Source organism: Haliaeetus albicilla, chromosome 27 (genome assembly GCF_947461875.1).
Source record: "Haliaeetus albicilla chromosome 27, bHalAlb1.1, whole genome shotgun sequence".
Taxonomy (NCBI): Eukaryota; Metazoa; Chordata; class Aves; order Accipitriformes; family Accipitridae; genus Haliaeetus; species Haliaeetus albicilla.
In genome coordinates this window covers 18,245,539-18,264,581 of record NC_091509.1, presented here as the reverse complement: position 1 = coordinate 18,264,581, position 19,043 = coordinate 18,245,539, and the positions used below count along the sequence as shown (strand labels likewise).

The following is a 19,043-nucleotide window of genomic DNA, read 5'->3' as shown; positions in this document are numbered from 1 at the left end:
TCACCCAGCCCTCTTTCCCACCTCCTCAGTTGACAATGGAGAGCTTTCTCCTCTCTTGCTGGAGAAGGTCTCCAGTTTTCACCCTAGTTCCTAGACCAGTATGTAGCTCCCATCATCTGTCTCCTTCCCATTTTAAAAAATGGAAGATGGCTTTTCCCCACACCCTTCTGATGGCCTGGGCAGTCCCTACTTGATTATCTGGTGTGGGAGCACAAACCTCTTCACGGTGTGGGGTGCGTTCACCAAGGGAGGGGAGCTCCTTGTCAAAAGAAATTAAGAAACCTGGGATGACTCCTGTGCCTTTGAAATGTCATTACTTTTGTAAATTGTAAAACCATTGACTCAAGACAGTCATATCCCACCCAGGGCTTATAAAAGCTGGCATTTGTTGGCGGGGTGTGTGTGTGTAGGTTTTTAAGGCCAGTTTTATGGCTCTGTAACTCTCCGGAGCGCAGCAGCAGTGAAGACTTGATAGCCGACCCCTCTGAAGAAGCCATCCCCAGCTTTCCTCACAGAAATCCTCCCCAGCTGCCCACCCTGCCCCGCCCTTGTCTCCACAGCCCCTTCAGCACGTCCCCGAGACACCGACCGTTAGGGCGACCGTTGGGCGCGCGAGCGGCCCCTCGCCTCGCCCTTTACCTCAGGCGGGCGCTGCCCGCGAAACCGCGCTCCGCCCCCGCGCCGCCGCCGCCGCCGCCGCTCGGCGGGTAGATGGCGCCAGACCTCGGCTGCTGGCCCGCGTCCGCCCCGCCACCACACACACACACACACACACAGCCGGAGACGCTGACGGCGTCTACTCGGGGCTCGCCGGTTCTCCGACCCGCCGCCCGAGCAGCGGCAGCCGCACAAAGGGGAGGAGGAGGAGGAGGAGGAAGAGCGTACGGTGGTCGGAGCCCCGGCCGGCGGCACTGCCCGGAGGTAGGGGCTTCCTCTCCGCCCTGTCAGCCAAAGTTCGTGGAGCCAGCGCTGGCTGCTCCGGCGGGAGGCTTTACTGGGGTTTCGTAACGCTCTATTTTCCCCTGGCTGGTGTCTCTGCCCGGCCCCAGGTGGCCCGTTTTATTTTTATTATTATTATGACTGTCGTTCCCCGCCCCTCCAGGCTGGGCGGGTGGGGTGGGTCTCAGGGCACCTGACAGCTCCGCAGCCAGAAGTTGGCGAGGGGCGTGAGGGGAGACGAGCCCGAACTTGGGTCCCCTCAAACTTCCCCGCCCGAGAAAGCCGCCCCCGCGGCCGCTGCCGCCGTCCGCGCCCGCCGCCGCCGCCGCCTCGCCGCTCCGCTCCGCTCCTCTCCGCTCCTCTCCTCTCCTTGCAGATGTCGGGGGTGCTGGTAATCGCTGCCTGGTGCTTCCTCCAAGTGGAGAGCCGGCATCCTGAAATCATCACGAGTAATAGCAATCATGGCAATTTCCTGGACAACGACAAATGGCTGAGCACCGTTTCGCAGTACGATAGAGACAAGTACTGGAACAAATTCAGGGATGTAAGTACTTCTTCGTTTACCACGTACTTCTTGTTCGTTCCATTTGACCGTAGCATCCTTTCGATGGGTGGCTGCTGGCTTTTAGAAGCTGTGGGTAGAAGAGAGATGCAGCTTGGGCAACCGGTTGCTGCTTGTGGGAAGGATGTTCAGAGCTGTTTGGAAGCTGGACAGACAGTCCTGGCATTCTTGATTACCCCATCAATTGGGGCAGCTTGGGCTCGGTGTCAGTCTCACTGAAAGCATATAGTCTTCAATTTTCCTTTGGGGAGGAACTTTGAGCAAAGTTTCTGTGCCTGCTGCTTAAGAGGCTAGTTAACTGTAAAACAATTAAATGGTGTCTGTGTAAGAAGGGAATATTTACCAGTTCAAGCCACAAGGTGGTAAACAGTGAAGCTTTTTTTGCCTGCAGATTCGGTGGAAAACATTTTATTGTCAATTCTGCTCATGGAGATCTTTGATGCTAGTATAGGGTTAGAGGAAGCAGATCTTTGGTTCAGGTCTTTTTTCAGTCTGGAAAATAGGGGTAACTTCAGGATGCGTTATGACATGTATCTGTAGAAAACAAATAATTTTCTTAAGTTTAAAATTAATTCTTGAATACCCCTACTTTGAATACAATTGTGTGTATTAAGTCAATGACTGGAGAAAGTGAAATGCAACATTTATGGTAAATGTAATATTTACGGAGCTCCTTTTGCTTCTGTTGTCTATACACTGAAAAAGCTTTCTGGGAGCACACACAGAAAACCCTGCTTCAGTCTGCCCAAGACTGGATAAGGGAAACATTACTGTTAAATCACAAGCACATTGAGGTTAAGTATTCCTTATTGCATGGGATTTGTGCACTGTGGCTGCATTGTGACTCTAGGAGAGGGAAGAGCAGAGCTGGCTAGCAGTTCTGCTAGTACTATTCTGTAAGAATTTTTGTTTGTTTAGGAAGCTCTGGTGTTTTGTTAATATATTAACAAGTTAAACTTTGATGCTATATGTTTGTGGTCTTAACACTGTATCTTACCGTGGCAAAGAGGAAGTCAAAAGTATTACAGTTAAATGTGACCTGTCTTTGCCTAGCTCGTTCTCTCTACATTTTTCTGTAATTGTGGTCATCTCTGTGTCTGAGAAATCATGCTGCTCTGAATCTCAATATAACAAAGTATGGCCTTAACAATGGTATCAACAGATATGTCAGAATGTATATTTGTGTGCAGTCACGGTGATGACATCCACCTGCTGGGACTGTTGAAGTTCTCGTATAATAAGTGTCTGGAAAAGCCTATGCTTGTACAGTAACTACTATTTTATTAAGGGGACTTTATTAATAAACTTTATTAAGTTAATATGGATTTATAGATTTTTACCAGGCTCCAAGGGAATCTTTGTTAATATCTGGTTTATTCTCCTGGGGAATGCAGGTTAAGGGTTTTACTTGTTAATTTCTACATCCAACTTGATGTGAGAATACAGCAGCATTTGAAAATGGTAAATTGAATGGACTGCCAAATTAATCTGAAAACACTTTTAACTAGGGACAGATTTATAGCAAGGGACATCTTTCAACAGGCTCCTTCCAAATTGAGGCCTTGTATTAATCACAGTCCTTGACCTTAAAGTTTTTATTTAATTTTATGCCATTATTCTTTTTTGAAGGCTGGAGTCATTGCAACTTGTCTTCTAGTCCCCTTTCCCTGATCTAACAAGTGCAATTGTCAGACAAATTATTCCTCTTCCTGTAGAAGGTGTTTGTAAAGACTACCTCTTTCATGTTTTAAGGTTTCACATCTGAAAATGTTTTTTTAGACTTTCTGAAAATGCTAACAAAACCCATAAAGCCTCAGAACTCTTTTCTATAGGAAGAATAATTTTATGGAAAAAAAAAACCCCTCTTAACCAGTCCTCTGCCAAGCAAAAGCAAATAGTATAAAGTTCACACAAAGTTTAGGTACCTTTTCTTCCCAGCCATCTTAATGGTTCTATTTAATTACTTCAGAACTAGCATGTTACGAATACATATATCCATGAAACCTTTTATGGAGCAAATTAGCAGAGACTGCTAATCATCTCCTACCTAGCTTTTTTGAAAAAAAAAAAAAAAAATCTTGCATATGTAATTAAGCTCTTAATAACTTGTCTTCAAGCAAAGCGATTTATTGCATTGTAATCTTCTGTGAGAGGTTCTGTGTCCACAGATGAAGACATGCATAGGTAGAGTTGCTGCCAATGTAGTAGGTACAATAGAAACAGCATGCTTCTTGTATACTGAGATGTCATTAGAAGAAATGTGGTCCTTGCTTCATGGCTGTGTTGTCGGGGATATATTGTTAAAACATTTGTTAAAAGACTGCCTGGTGAGATGCAGCATAACAGTATGAACTGCTATGTATGGGGTAGGCTAGCATTTCATTCATAATTGTTGAATTGTAGGGAAACTGTCTCCTCATCTTCCCTTCATTCCCAAACTGTAACTATATATACATCATTGCTAGATGAGTGGGTGTGGGCTTTGCATGGGAGGTGGAGCATAGAAGTGGTGTTTCAGTTAAAACCTTTTTGGGTCTGACACTACAGCTACTACAGAGCAGACGACCTAGTTCATTCCCTGTAAATCAGCAGAAGCAAGGTTGCTGTAATTATCATAATTACCTTTAGTAGCTTTCTGAATTTTATGTTATATAAATAAAATTGCACAATTATTTACATAACTGTGTCCTCATGTAGAGTAGGAGAAACACTGTCACGTATGGAGCTAAGATTTGATTGGTTTTGGGTGTGGCCACTTTAAACTGTACATGCATGCAGCATAAACATCTGCGCGCACATGTGTGTATAAATCTGTTAAAATGTTGCAGTACTGTGTGGTTTTTTTACAGATGATATATAATTGAATATAAAATTTTAAATTGGGCTTCTCTCAACTTTTTTAGTTATTCTTTTCAAAATCAATTGGTTGGTCAGCCTTATTGAGCTATGTCCAATATGGCCTGATTTGAGAAGACAGCTATTGATCGCTTTTTTTAGTATGACCCATATTTCTTTTGGGCGAAGACAGTGTGGTAGTTGCACTTAATGGCCCAGAAGTCATTACTTTTCTTCTGTGAAAAGACAGCACAGAAGTACATCTCATTTGAAGCCTAATCAGGCTAAATTTTTAAGTCTGACTGAATTTAATAGTGTGAAATGATGACCTGTCAACATTTTCAAAAGGCCTCAAGGGATCTGTTTAAAACAATACTTTACAATACAATCTTTTCACATGATATGAACACAATTTGTAGAATATTCAAGTGCTCCATTTTTAAAAACAAGCAGAGCCTGTAAATGAATAGTAAGACCAATGTGATTGGTCTGTTGTGAAGCACATGCTATTGAAAATCTTGTATATTGTCCAGCTGTCCAGTATCAATAATGGTGTAGTGTCTGATGTATTAATAAGCTTTTGTTACAATCTGAATTTGATATTCCTATCTGTCTTCCACTCCTTTTTCCTTGTCTGCCATGGGTTTTTTGTGTGACCAATGACAAAATCTTAGCTCTGTCTTAAGTCCCATTTATATAGTTGGGGATAACAGTATTTCTCTTCCTCACAACTGTGTGTTGAAGCTGTAAAAAAGAAAGGACAGAGCTCAGGATCTGTGGTAATATGGAATTTACTATTCACCTAATCCATATATTGAAAGTGGCTTGATACATACTTGAGTAACTGACTAGGTCTAGTTTAGTAAGTATCTAAAAAATAAAACCTAAATCAGTATAATGCTTACTTTTTTCTAGTAATAAAGCTGGAGTCTGTAGGGAGGAACTGCAGCTATTTCCTTTGTACAGATTTGAGGCCTGGAAAAGCAGGCATCAGGGATATGAGAGTCAAATTAGACTTTTTGATATTACGAAAACAAATGTTAAGGCCTCGATCTTTCGATCAGATCTATCGAAAGAGATCCCTTGGCTTCAGAGGAGCTCAAGCACAAATTCGACACCTGAATGTGAAGTGAATTCTTATGAGTCTTAGAAAGCATTTATAATGTGAATAGCCATACACATTATTGTAATAGGTCACACTGCAGCATCTCATTGTGTTCATAGAGGCTTGGCACAGAAGGCATAGAGTAAGTGTCCACTTAGTGTTAGGCCTGTCTTTTTAATCAAAACTATATGAGCAGACTAATTCTATTACTTCTACTTGGAGTTATGTCTATTACATTATTAATGCTTATATATAAAAAGGTAATAAGTTCAACTAGCTATGGATTAAACTGCAAAAAGGAAGAAAAAATTGAAATTAACTTGGAGGATCTAGTATAAACCATACAAGGAATTTCTATGAAGTTGAAAGCTAAGAATCTTGGCATGAACTCTGGTTTCAGTGCATGTTTATGCATGGCAGGCTGCCAGACCATGTTCTGAGCATTAAGTAAGCTGTTTCTCTAAATGTTATTGCTTACAGAGTTCCAGTTCAGGCTATCATGTTAAAACCCCCATGCATTATATGCCTGGAGATGCTTTGAGACTGCGCATGCCTAAGAAACAAGGCATGAAATGTTATCATCTGTGTGTATACATTTCTCAGACTTACTGTGGATAAATAAATAGTTACATATAACTATCAGCAGCATGAGTAGTCATATATAAGTAGATTAGATTAGATATTAGATTTCCCAGGTTGGTCATAGACTACCATTCCCTGATACAATCCACTGAAGAGACAATTTTGTCAGTTATTGAGTACATCACCTTTCTGAGCCTATGAGTTCCTCCTCACGCCTGATCAGAAGTGCAGTGTTAGGTGATAAACAAAATACAAGGCTAGGAACTGGAGGACCTGTATTGTTCCAGCTTTGCCACTGATGGATTGTTGGACTTTGGGCTGGCTCTTCACACTTCTTCACTGCTTTTCCCATTGTTGCACTTACCTTTCTCTGATTTGTTTAGCCCAAAATTAGAAGTGTGGTAGTGAAACTTGATAGCAGAGAGTTGGAAAACATGACCAGTACTGAGAAGGGTTGGAATACCAAGCAGGCAGAATTGGAAGACCTTGGGAACTCAAGTAATAGAAATGAAATGAAATTTAAAAGTACAAAGTAGAAGGTCACGGAATTGAGAGCTAACATGAATTTATTCTGGGTCCTGGCCGCTCAGCTTGAAATAGATGAGAGGGAAAACCTGTGTACTTTTATTGATTTGCAGAGTTATTCTAAGTAACAAAAGTAATGCTACTCTGAGGAGAGCAAATAAATTGTAGGAATGCATAAAATGAAAGATCTTTGGTTCTGTTGAAGAAATAAAATTGTACAATGTATAGAAGAGAATATTAATTATTAATATTGTGAGCACTTCTGGTCACTGAAATTCAAGACAGACAAATTTTTCTGGAGTTGGTGAGCCAAAGGCCTTCCAGCATCATGGGGGAAAAGAGCCTGTTTTAAAATAATATAGTATATTAGTTTACTCACACAAAGCTAATTGTGTAAGAGTAGATTTGCTAGAATGTTTATTGAGAGAGGGACAGCAAAAGCTGCCTTGCATGAAGTTGAGATGAAGTAAGTGGATAATTGGTGACAAAAATAACCTTATTTCTGAATTTAAGAAAAGGTTATTATTCCATCCACAGTTATGTTTTAAAAAGTTATCTTAATAAGCACTTCAGTTTCAATATGTAGGTTGTATGTTAACAAAAAAGATTATGATGTAATAAACTGTAATCAATGAACCTGGATTTGGGGATTTTAGTGGCCTCGGAGTTTTATATCACACGTGGCTGTCTGTAAGTTTAAAGCCCCTTGCAGGTGGTTGCCTTGCTCCCTATCCATACAGCTCCTAGTGTGGTGGAACCTGATCTGCGATACCCAGCTATCCCCTGACCCTTTGGGATTTTTGAGCTAACAGTTGATTTGTGTAGAGTGGGTTCTTTCTGCTGTCTCTGCCCTGGTAGATCCATGCCTTCAACATGGTCTCACTACCAAGGACTCGACCAATTTCAAGATACCACCTGATACACTAGATGCTAAGGGGAAGCTACTTAGTTTGGGATTGCATTTTCTTTTTCTATGTTGTATTTAGGTCTACAGGCAGAATGAAGTATTTTTCTGCCAACAATTTATTACCAGAACATCACATTTTCTACTTTCTACTAGCCTCAAATGTAGGCACAGGTTTTTCTGTGATTCAGTGATCAATACATTCAATATATATATTCCTGGAGAAACCATCCAGGCTCTGCTAATTATGTAGTAGTGAAGATAGTCATAAGGAAGGTTACAGTACACTTGAAGGATGCCTACTAGTTAGGTAATGGATGTACCTGGTCAGTAAAGTGGCTGGGTTATGTGATGGGACACAGGCACCTCAGGCTTGCTTCCCAGGAGATTATCATTGCAAGCCCACCTTGAGATTTAAGTGAAGATAAAGATTGTGTGTATGGATTCCAGTGGGTCTGGACTGAAGTACAACAGAGTTGAAATGTGATTTATAAGTCTACCCAGATATTCTTAGCATAGGTTGTCTCTTAGGGCAATTCTTAGTCAACAGAAGGACAAGGCTGGAATATAAATGTGATTGAAAAGTACAGCTGAGATGTACTTGCCAAAGCTGCTTGAAGTTTAAAAGAATAGCAAAACATGAGACTGAATCTGTGCAAACGTAATTCATAATCAGCTTCTTACAAACAGAAGAGGTATGCTTACTAAAAATGCCCTTCTCAAACTTGACACTTTCCTTCTGCAGTGGACAAGGGGAAAAATAATGGCATTTATGTCAGAATAATTAACTTGGCAGGTACAGAGAGCCAGCTTTTTGTAATTAACTGACACTTATCCAGCTTCCCTGGGAATTACCTAAGACTCCAAAGCTAAATAGGTCAGTAGAAAACTAGCGTGTTAGTTTCTGTATTATATGTTTCAAATTATAACTTGAATAGTTTCCTCACTTACAAAAATGTTCTGTAGACTGCAGTCACAAATCATATCCCTGCTATGGAATTCTGTAGATTTGAAGTTTTCACTAATATGTTTTACAGGTTTTTAGAGTAACCATTCTTGTATTCTACTGCTCCCCCCCCTTCCCCCCCCCCCCCCCCCACTTTTTTATAGGATTTCTTTTCCATAGGGGCTCTCTTTATTACAAATTTAAACTGCAATTTTGTCAGATTCCTGAGAGGTGAATCTTCTGTTACATTTCTGGATGTAGACTGTATGTTTTAAGAGTTGCAGCGGGACCTATAGGAAATATAATGATGTGAAGAGCATGCTGCACCTTTGTAGAGGACAAAAGAGAAATCTTTTGTTTCTTGATGAGCGTGAGGTTAAAAAGGAATAAAAAAGTGGAAGAGCCAGTTTTGATGTATTGCAATGTTAGTGCAAGGGTGGGTGGGGAGAAAAAACAACAAATCAAAACCTGATACACAGTTGTGGGTTAGATTTTATTTATATATTTGTCAAAACTCACTCTTGTAAAAGGAAAAAAAGGGGGGAAAACCCACACAAATGAGCCCTGCGGCATGTCAAACCATGTCAGTGTAATAAAAAAATCAGTGGACTGAAAGTAGTCATAGGAGGCTGAGTTCTGATGTGTTAGTGTAACAACTGTTATTAGGCTCAAGTATCCATGGGTAAATGATACTACTTTTATCTAAGGTAAATTGTCCAGGATTAGGGTTGAGAAAATCAGGCTCATTATTCTCAAGTGACAAAAGTTAAAGCTCGGTTATGATACTATGTTTTGAACATCAGGGACATCATTGCCTTTTTTTGTCTCAGATATTTTACCTGTTTGCTCTATGTTTATGGTTTTAACCAGCAGGCTAGAAATACATAATTTCAGTCAGCACATCTTTAACAGTGTATGCATTTTTTGAGGATAAAATACAAGACTGTCTGTCTGAATTTGGGGTGGGGCAGCTGAGCTGCTTTTACAAGAGGTAGGACTTCATGAGGGAAATGGATGTCAAATACTACATCTAGAGGTATGAAAGCTCTTTTCTTTTTGACAACATCTGCTTATACAAGGGCTGTCTGATTATTTCTTTCCTTGTGTAACCAAAAATGAGATTCGTCCAAAACAGCTGTAGTCAAGTCTTGGTTATGTTGAAGCTGATGACCAAATTCTCAAAGACTTTAGTGAGGCCCAAGTTTGATTCCCATATTCCACATCTTCCTGTTCTCTTAGACAAAGAACAACTGTACATGAAAGACCAGTTAGATTAAACAGTTCTCTTTGGCTTTTGGAGGACATTACGTAATTGGAAAAGGCTGAAAGATCAGTTGTCTGGCCAGCATAAATAGAAGAAGCTCCCTCAAAGTCCCTGGAAGAATCAACCTATCTGAAAATCAAACATCTGCAGTCTACAAAGTACACATTTTGTAGATTCCAACCAAAATAAGAAAGGGGAGTTGAAACATAGCAAAGTTAAGGTAATGCTGCTGCCTCCAGTGTGCATTTCTGTACTTCCAACACTTAACTCTGTTTCAGCTTTACACAAGGCCTTATTGCTGCTAAGTTACCAAGCCTTAACTCCATGCAAGTAGTCTGTCATCATCAGGTAGATAACTCCAGCAGTTATCATTGGTGGATTTACTATTGCAGGTTGGCAGCTAAAGGTGAGTTATACATTTGGACTGAACACCTAAGGTCTAATGAGTTTCAAGGCTAAGATATGATTCAAAATTCAGTTTGCAGATAAATTGCTAAGCTACTGAATAGAGGTTTTGGCAGGGAGTAGATTGGTCTTTATCTGTCACTTCTATAGCTTGGTTTGTAATCCAGGGTAACAGAAAATCATTCTCATTAAATAGGTACAAGGGGGCATCAATTAATTCTGTGATCTTAGCTGTCCTCTTAATGAACTTAGCGTCATAAATCCACTTCACTGATTGCTTTCTCCCGGGCAGATAGAAAAATACTTTATTAAAAATTACTGTTAGAGTAACTATATTCAGATTGGTTTTCGAAAACAGTTTCAATCATGGCTTAGAGTTGAATTCTGACTGACACTGGGATTGATAGAGGCAGTGATACTTGTCTGTCTATGCAGGTTATCTTGAAACTGTCTAATCAGGAAATTCAGCTGTGTGTACAATTTCATTTGAAATATCACAGCACATTCTGTGAATAGTTTTTATGTGCTTTTTAGCTTGGACATCTGTGTTTCCCCTTCCTTCCCTGAATTCCATTGGCTATTCAGAAGTCTATTTCAGCATTGTCTTCTAGTGTTTGTATATTCTCCTCTCTGCCTTTCTTTTCAAGTTGTAGCAGTTGGACAACTTGAACCTGAACAGAAGGTTGAGGTAGAGGTAGCTGCAGCCACTGGAATTGGGGTGGGGAATGTTTAAATTTTAGAGAATGGAGTGGGCGGGAGGCTGAAAATTATAATTGCAGGATTGAGAAGAAATGAGGCGAGTTGGTCATTCAAGGCAGTGAGTGGAAAACATTGTTTTTAGAGTAGTGTTTCTGGGTGTATTAGGGTTGTTGAGGTTCTTTGTAGAATTTGATTGCAAATGGTAAATATTAATAAAAATCAATTTTAGAGAATTCAGAAATGCCTGTCATTTCTTGTTTGATAACAGGAGTCAGCTGGACTTTGAACACTGATTTCTAGGAGAACTCTGTTAGTCTTCCAGGACTTGCGTATGCGCCGATACCTCCTGTACTGTAAGCACTCGTACTCCTTGCTCGTGCGGGCGTTTTGCTGAGCGTGTTGTGTCATCCGCGGCGGTACGCGCAGGGCAGCGCAGGGCAGCGCAGGGCAGCGCAGGGCAGCGCAGGGCAGCGCAGGGCAGCGCAGGGCAGCGCAGGGCAGCGCAGGGCGGGCGGCCCGGCCCGGCCGTGCGACCCGCCGCGTCCGCCGCGCGGAGCCCGTCCGGCTCGGAGCTGTCCAGTGCTGAAGCCGCCCCCGGGGTCCCGGGCTGCGCAGAGCGAGGAGAGGCTCCTCCATCTCCTTTTAAGAATTCCGAAGCTTTTTGTGGCTTGCCTTACTACGCCTCAAAGCGCTTTTCCGGTGTGGTTAGGCCTACGGAGATGGATATCTAGATGAGACAGATGTGGAAGCAGAGGATAAAGCTAGTTCAGAGTTATCCATCAAGCTAATGCCAGATGTAACAACAAAACTTAGGTTGTTTAAGTCCCAGGACAGTGCTCTTCTACTGAGCTATGTACTGTGTTGGAATACAGAAAGACAAAGCTTAACAGGTCTGTATTCTTCCTTTGGATATATCTGCCAGTATCTGACAGCAATGTTAATTGGGTCAAATTCATTTCTTTTTTGATAACATAAGCTTCGCTCAATGTATAAAAGAGATAAATTTTGTTAATTTCTTTCCTAAGTGAAGTCAGGGTAACCAATCTTTTTGATGCTAGCTAGATGTTATTTATTTATTTAATGCTAGGTCGGTACATCTCTAGTTTGATATCATTTTGATGGGGGACTATGTATTTCCTGTTAAAGCAGAGATATTAGGCAAAGCAGATTTCCCGTATCTTGGTTTATTTCAATGTTAAACTACATCTGGTGAAACTGGTGACTCTCACGATTTTTAAATCTACTGATCTTTTTAAAACTTGTTTCATGTGGCTAAAAAAGAAATTGTGTCACATAAAAGAACACTGGAGTGCTGCATTCAGTAAGAATATCTGCAGGCACAGGGTAATTAGTGATTTAAATACAGAATTGTCTGCCATATTCCTTAAACACAATCATGAATCTCCACATTATGGTTCACTCAGGACAACAGCATCCAAAAAGAAATCATGTCACATTTAATTAGGGTAAATACAAACTTGAAAAATACAGCACAACTGTCAGTTATGCATATAACTGCAGTTCCAGAGCATGAAGGAAACTGGTAAACCAGATATATTTGCTCATAAGGAAGCATGTAGTAATTCAGATCAGTGGCCACAGATTTATTAGTCTCTTCACGCTTATATAACAAAGTTAACTTGGATATAACAAGACACTTAATGGTTTATTTTCATTGGAATATGAGGCAAGATGGACTGAAATGATGATCCTTATGTGACACAAATGTCTATTTTTATATCTAGTCTCCTTTTCTTTCTATAAAGCCTTTGGCTCTTCTCATGAAAAGGTGCTTTGTGTCTTATGCATGTATCTTATCTTAATAAATGTTAAAATGATTGGCAGAGCGAAGATTTTGTGGCTTGTAATGAACTTCTTATAACCTGAGATGAAAGGTAATCTTTTTCCCCCAGAGATACTGCGGTTAGAGCTTGTGAGTAAGCATTTCCTATCCAGGTGCAATGCCTTGTAAAAGAGAAAAGAAGACTGAACACAAGCGCAAAAAACTTTAATGGGTATAAATGGACAATTTTTGAGCATTCATAAAAAGATAATATAAACAATTTTAGAACCATTTAAAAATATATTGAAACTTCCACTTCTAAAGCAACATCTGCCATCACAAATAGTCCTGTCTCTGTATGTAAAGGAAAAAAAAATCCAAAGTTCTTATGGGCCTTATTCTGCTATCACTATTTTTTAAAGTAGTCGCAGAACCTCAGCATTAGTTTCTATTGAGAGGGTTTAATGGCAGAATATGGCCCTATGTAATCAAGAATGAGCAATATTCTATTGCAGCAGGGCAATGTACAAATAGAGATAGATGTGACGTGCTCAGTATGGCTGTAGTTTTCATTAGTAGTGAAAGAAGCTGCTAACAGGAAGCAATTCTGAAACTTACCTCCATCATTGCAAAACCATTACTGATATATTGGGGATGGTGCAGCTGATGTGTTCCATCCAGAATGATGCAAGACTGTCTGTAAAATTTGAACTCAATAAGGAGATATGTAGATATAAAATAAGGTACTAAGCTGAAGCCTTAGGGCATGGCTGATTTTAAAGCTGAAGCTTCCTGAAATTAGGAGTTACTGAAACTGCAATGATGGAATAAATGTGGTTTTTTCAGTTGTTCCTTAAAAAGAGAAACTACAGGTGCAAGCAAATGAAAAAAAAAAAAAATCAACAAAAAACCCCCAGACATACAGTCTGTGTCATAGGCAAATGAATACTGGATTATTTAGTGGATCCAGCCAGAGGAGTCATGGCTGAGATGCAGATATGCTCAGTTAGGTGAGAAATCATGGTTGGAACAATCTTTTCTAAAGCCCAGAGATCTTTCCTCATGGAAAATGCCTGGCAGAAAGAGGAAATGAAGGCCATGACATGCGTCTCTGTGTGTACTTAGGTAATGAATTTATAAACACAGAATAGGAAGGAGATAGATAAGGAAAAACATGTTCTGCTTTATTAGAGAGGATTCCAAAATGGTCGGTTGATGATGGTGTTAGGGCCAGAGGGAGAGGAGAGCAGGAAGGGATTTAGAGAGTACACAACTGAAAAGTTAGCTGCTGATCAGTATCCTGCATGACCCTGACCTGGGCAGCAAGTGTTCTTGTGAGCAAAGCTACTGGTAAGCCCCACTTAAGAAATGTGTGTGATTCTGGGCGCAGTTGTAAAGATTGTCTTGCTGAGTATACACAATACATTTTGGACTCCAAGCAATCACCATGGGCTTATTGCCAGATGAGAAGCTATAAACATCTGCCCTCACGTGGTTTTCCTACTGTGTGACTTGTGTGTTGTGTGGCGGGTGGTATTGCTTCTAATTTGAGATAAACAACAAAGATGCATTGTAGAAAGAATACATGTGCTTTAATCACTTTTTTCCTTGCAGTGTAGTTGTGGATATCTGTAGCATTCATAATTAGCAGAGGAACAGATGGCAAAAGCTTGTTTTAAAACAGAGCATCCACTGAGTGATCATGTGCTGCTGCAAACTTATTTGGGAAGCTGTTTGCTCTGTTCCCTTGGATGGTGCTCTAATACAGTGGTGCAGAAGTAAAGTAGGAAAAGAATTTGTAACGGTTGGTGTAATTCAGCGTGTAGGACATATATGAAGCAGGGAAAACATCTAAACTTTCAGAACATCTCATGGATGCTATTGTCTCATGCTGCACAAGGATGAATTTCAAGCTTTATTGTCCTGCATAGCTGAAACCTGTTAGGTATGCATTCATATATAGGGTAAATGTAACAAAATGTCCATAAGATTTCTCCTTTCCCCTGTTCTTATTTCTGCACAAAAGGGAACAATTCTGTTCTCTGCTCAAATTTTGGTAAGTATTGTACTGTAGCTTACTTTAAAAAAAAAAAAACAAAAACAAACAAACAAAAAAACCCAACAACAACAAAAACCCCTATATATATATTTTGCTTGTGTGCTTCCAAGATTAGCATTGTGCTGCAATTTTTCAAAGCTGGAAAACATGAGAGGATTTTGTCAGCATTTCACCATGACACTTGTTTCACATAGAAAGCCAGAGGGCAAAACAAAGTGGTTTCTTTTGGTCCATGTAATCTTTTTAGAAAGCAGTGATAACCCTGCAGGCACAATCACGGAGATTCGTATGAGGTAATGTTCAGAATGATGAGATCTCACATGTAAAGGCTGATTGATTACTTGTGTGATTCCATTCTCCAAATTAAAAACTTAAAAATATTTGATTTTAAGGAGAGGCAGGAGCAAGGAGAACAGAAGGTTGCTAAAGAGAAAAATAGTCTAAATATGTTTTTCATCAATAAAGTAAAAATATTGTATTCTCTGTTCCAGAGGAGCTGGATGGATTATTGCAACCATCCAATCTAGTCAAGATCACATTTTCTTTTTTAAAAGAAGAAAAATGAACCCATGTTGAGATGTTTATCTTGGTGAGATGACCTGTATTTACCTTCAAGTCACAGTGAATTGGGTATTCTCTTAGTCTGTGAAACTATTTTATATCACTCTTTCTCCCTGCAGACTCTATGGATGCAGACATAAAATACTTCTGTGAAAACAGTGGTGCCATTCCCTCTATGTATAGAATATTTGGGGCAGTATCTGTAATAGTCAATGAAATGATCTTTGATAGCTCCCATTTTTCTCTATGTGCTGAACTATAAATTTAAATCTGGTGTGAACTGTTTTCTTTTTCCATCATAAACTTCCTGTATCTGCTCACAATAAGTAATTCACAGAATAAACATGTAGTTTTGTGTTTGCCTAGACATCTTTCTACTCTCCAATTTTCATATAAAACTGACTCAAAATTTTTCTAGTATGAAAATTAAAGTTTCCAACAGTGCCAGTCTCTTCGCTGACAAGATTGAATGAATTGTTTGTGTTTATATGGTTCAGTTGACATTTTTTTTATTTTTGAATGTATTTAGATTGTAAACTTCTTGGGGTGGAAACACTTCTATGTGTTTTTTCATGCAGAAGCCAGCTCACTGGGGACTGTCATCTTTGCAAGGGCTGCTGACCAATACAAATTTTATAATACAAATAATTAATCTTTATCACCAATGGATGTGGTCAGGAGTAGAACTAAATTTAAAACATCCGCATCGGTATGGGGTCTTTTTTTTTTTTTTTTTTTTTTGGACAATCTCTGTGTCTTTTCAGTATGCTGCTCTTGTTAAGAGTGTTTTTCTCAGACTAGAAACAAACTTCAGCTAAGTTTATTGAAAGAACATCACTTGCACAGAGTTTGACTTTTCCTGGGCCCGGTGTATCTTCCCTTTCCTCTTGTAGACCTCATAAAACTAGTTCAGGTTCAGGATTAGCCTTTTCTAAGTTAGTTGAAGTATTTTCAATTTAGTATTGAATGAAGTATTTTCCATTTGGTGATTATCAAAACAGTCACAAGCATCATGTTCTTGGGTAACAGCATTCTAGTCATCTAAGTATTCAGCTACAAAAGCTGCAAAAGCAATATAATTTCAGTTGCTCCATAACAGAACTAAACCTAAGCTGTTTCAAGCTTTAGTCAGAAACACTTCCTTGATCAAGACTTTTCAGGAATTATTTAGCTTATTTTAGAACCACTTGAGCCAAAAGGTTCATGAGTCATAGGAACTTTGCCCAGAAGAGTTCCACTCTCCCTTGTCTTTGAAGCTAAGACAGTGAATTTTTATGATGCCTTTTTCTCATAGCGATTCCTGAACACCAGATCAGTGGCTCTTAGTTGCATGTTGTTGCGGGGGGGATTTAAAAATGAGGGGTGGGGGGTGTTTGAATTGCTTAAAGAATCACCTCCAATTGTATTAGCAATAGAAAAATGATTTAACAAAGTTGTATAAAAGTGTGACTTCACAGAATTTGATGGCAAGGTTCACTCTATTACTTGGTACATGGATGAAATGCACACACAGGAAAATTAAATCAAAATCAAACTAAACTTACTCTATTATGCTTTCAGTCCCTATATACATAAAAGGGAATGTGGGAAAGGGTAAGGAAGACCCTCCTGTTGAGTCATGAGGTTCAGAGAAGACCCCCTTGCTTTCTAAACTCCTGTCGGAGTCTAGATGGGGCTGGATTGACTCCTAGTCCCAGACTTGGTCAACAGTTTCTATCTAAAGGGATTATGAGTATAATAGCAGCCTAAAATTCATTCACAGTTGAATAAAAATCATGACAGTAATTTAAGTATAAATTTGAAAGTATTAACTTATATGTTATAATATACTTGTTATGACATACTTGTAATATACTTGTTATAACTTACTATAGACTGTTCAGGTTAGTACATGTGGGTGCATAAAGACACTAAGAGAAATACATAAAAGAGAGTAAAAGAGGGAGAAAAAGAGGTATACCTGTTAAAAATTCCCCTCGAGGTCAGTGAAAATATTCATGTCAAATGCTTCAGCATTTGTCTCAATGGGCGAAGGGTCAAGCCTCAAGGAGCGAAGAGAATCAGCCCAGGTTGTGTTGGCTTTCGGTGACAGATGTCCGATTTTCACAGACAGGAAAGTCTGCAAGCTCTGAGATGTGTCACACTCAGAGGGAGATGCTGGTCACAGCCTGCTGTGGTCCAGGAGAGCTCAAAGGGCCTCACTCAGTACTGCTGTTTATAGGTTCAGGAGATGATTGACTTTTGTCATCAACAAATTGCTAGAATCCCAGCTGCACTGGAAGATTCTGAGACTGTTTGAGAATAACTCAAAACATAAATACAGGATGCTCCAAGATTGCCAGGGGAGGATTATAATGTCTTGAGGCTGTTACGAGAACAGGCTGCAGGTTGTTGTGAGACCTGGCTGTCTCTGCTCCTGTCCCCCCTCCTGTGGCGGGCAGCAGGAGTCCTTGAGACACACAGCATATCTCTCTGTTTTAGCTGTGTAAGAGTTCCTGGCACAGCCAAGGGTCGCTTAACTGCCTGACTCATTACACATATGCTAAGGCCTAGTGAGCCTTCCTAAGTTTGTAAATCAGCCTGGAGAGGGGGAAAGACATGCACCACCACACGTATTCATGGCTTCAGAAGGTGATGTTTCTTAATTGTTGAAAGTATGGAATAGCAAGACAAAATGACTTATCACTCAGGATCTGAAGTTACTGCAGCAGTGCTACTTGCAACTTCAACTGTCTTGAAAGGCTGAAGAATTACATACCATTCCCTATAATGATAGGGCTTGCCACTGCCTGCTGAGTGGCAGAATTGTTTCTTTCAGGTTGGACTATAACTTGCACTAATGTGACTGTGCAAAAAACTGAGGAAGAAATGAAGACCACCTAACCTGCGCTCTCAGTAGTATTTAGGACTGTTTATTGACTGGCTGCAGATACTTTGAGAAAGCATGGGGGACATACCACAAGAAGGTACAGAGAGTTGGAGACCTGACTTGTTCTTTTTAAAAGGATCATTAAGTTACTCTACGCAGCAGTAGAACATGAACAATATGCCTGCTATGGTGCTATAGAAAACCACATGAAATCCAATGACAGGGAGTAAGCAGCTTATTGTTAACAATTTGGGGGAATGACAGGAGGGAAAATAAAAAGGGTTTTCGTAAAGCAAATTTTCACTTGCTGCTTAGGCAGTGTTTCTTTCTGGGGGAAGGGAGAATGCAAGTTGTTGCTCACTTTTGATCCAAAACACTGTTTATAGAGTGAATTCCTGATTTGGAGGAACGGCTACCTTCCTGAGCTTTCTGGAAAGGCAAAGGCCATGTTAACTCAAACCATGTAACATTTGCACCCTGCTGTGACATACAACGCTTTCTCCTCCCACCTCCTTTGTATATGTCAGCAGCAGTGCTAGGCCTTTGCCTGCTTGCCGTTTCTGAGCTCTACAAATCCTTTTTACTGGGCCTGTACACAGAGACCACATATGTAGGAGCTGGATAGTGACTTCTATATTCCTGCATAGAACAAACACAACAACTACCTAGCCTTTCATCTATGTCTTCCAGTTCATAAGTCCTTGTAAACCTGACACAGATTTCAATTCTGTGCTTAGTTAAGGGTGCTTCTATTATCTTTTGCTTTCACATGCACACAGCATGCAAATAGGAAAAGCTAGAGCAATACAGGACTAGCTCCTCCTTCGTTTTGGCCCCATCATTTGTGTTACATAAATGGTTTTATTTTTATTTTCAGCTTTCACTTTCTGAAAAGCAAAGCCAAATATATGGATTTTTAATCTCTAAAGTCTTGTTTGTACCCTACTGAATATAAGAAAAAGGCGGCTGTTTTCCAGAGATAGACCTTAGATCATGCTTCAAAAA

The 19,043-nt window shown here is 40.1% G+C and overlaps 1 protein-coding gene across 1 annotated transcript in view; it reads left to right on the top strand.

Moving 5' to 3' along the window:
- Positions 1-749: 749 nt before the first annotated feature.
- Positions 750-19,043, top strand: part of SPOCK1 (SPARC (osteonectin), cwcv and kazal like domains proteoglycan 1) — a 325,307-nt gene continuing 307,013 nt past the window's right edge. Inside the window, exons 1-2 of the mRNA XM_069773050.1 lie at positions 750-921; positions 1,316-1,483. Of these exons, the coding sequence (XP_069629151.1) occupies positions 1,316-1,483 (168 nt within the window). The 5' untranslated portion in view covers positions 750-921. The remainder of the gene's footprint in view (positions 922-1,315; positions 1,484-19,043) is intronic.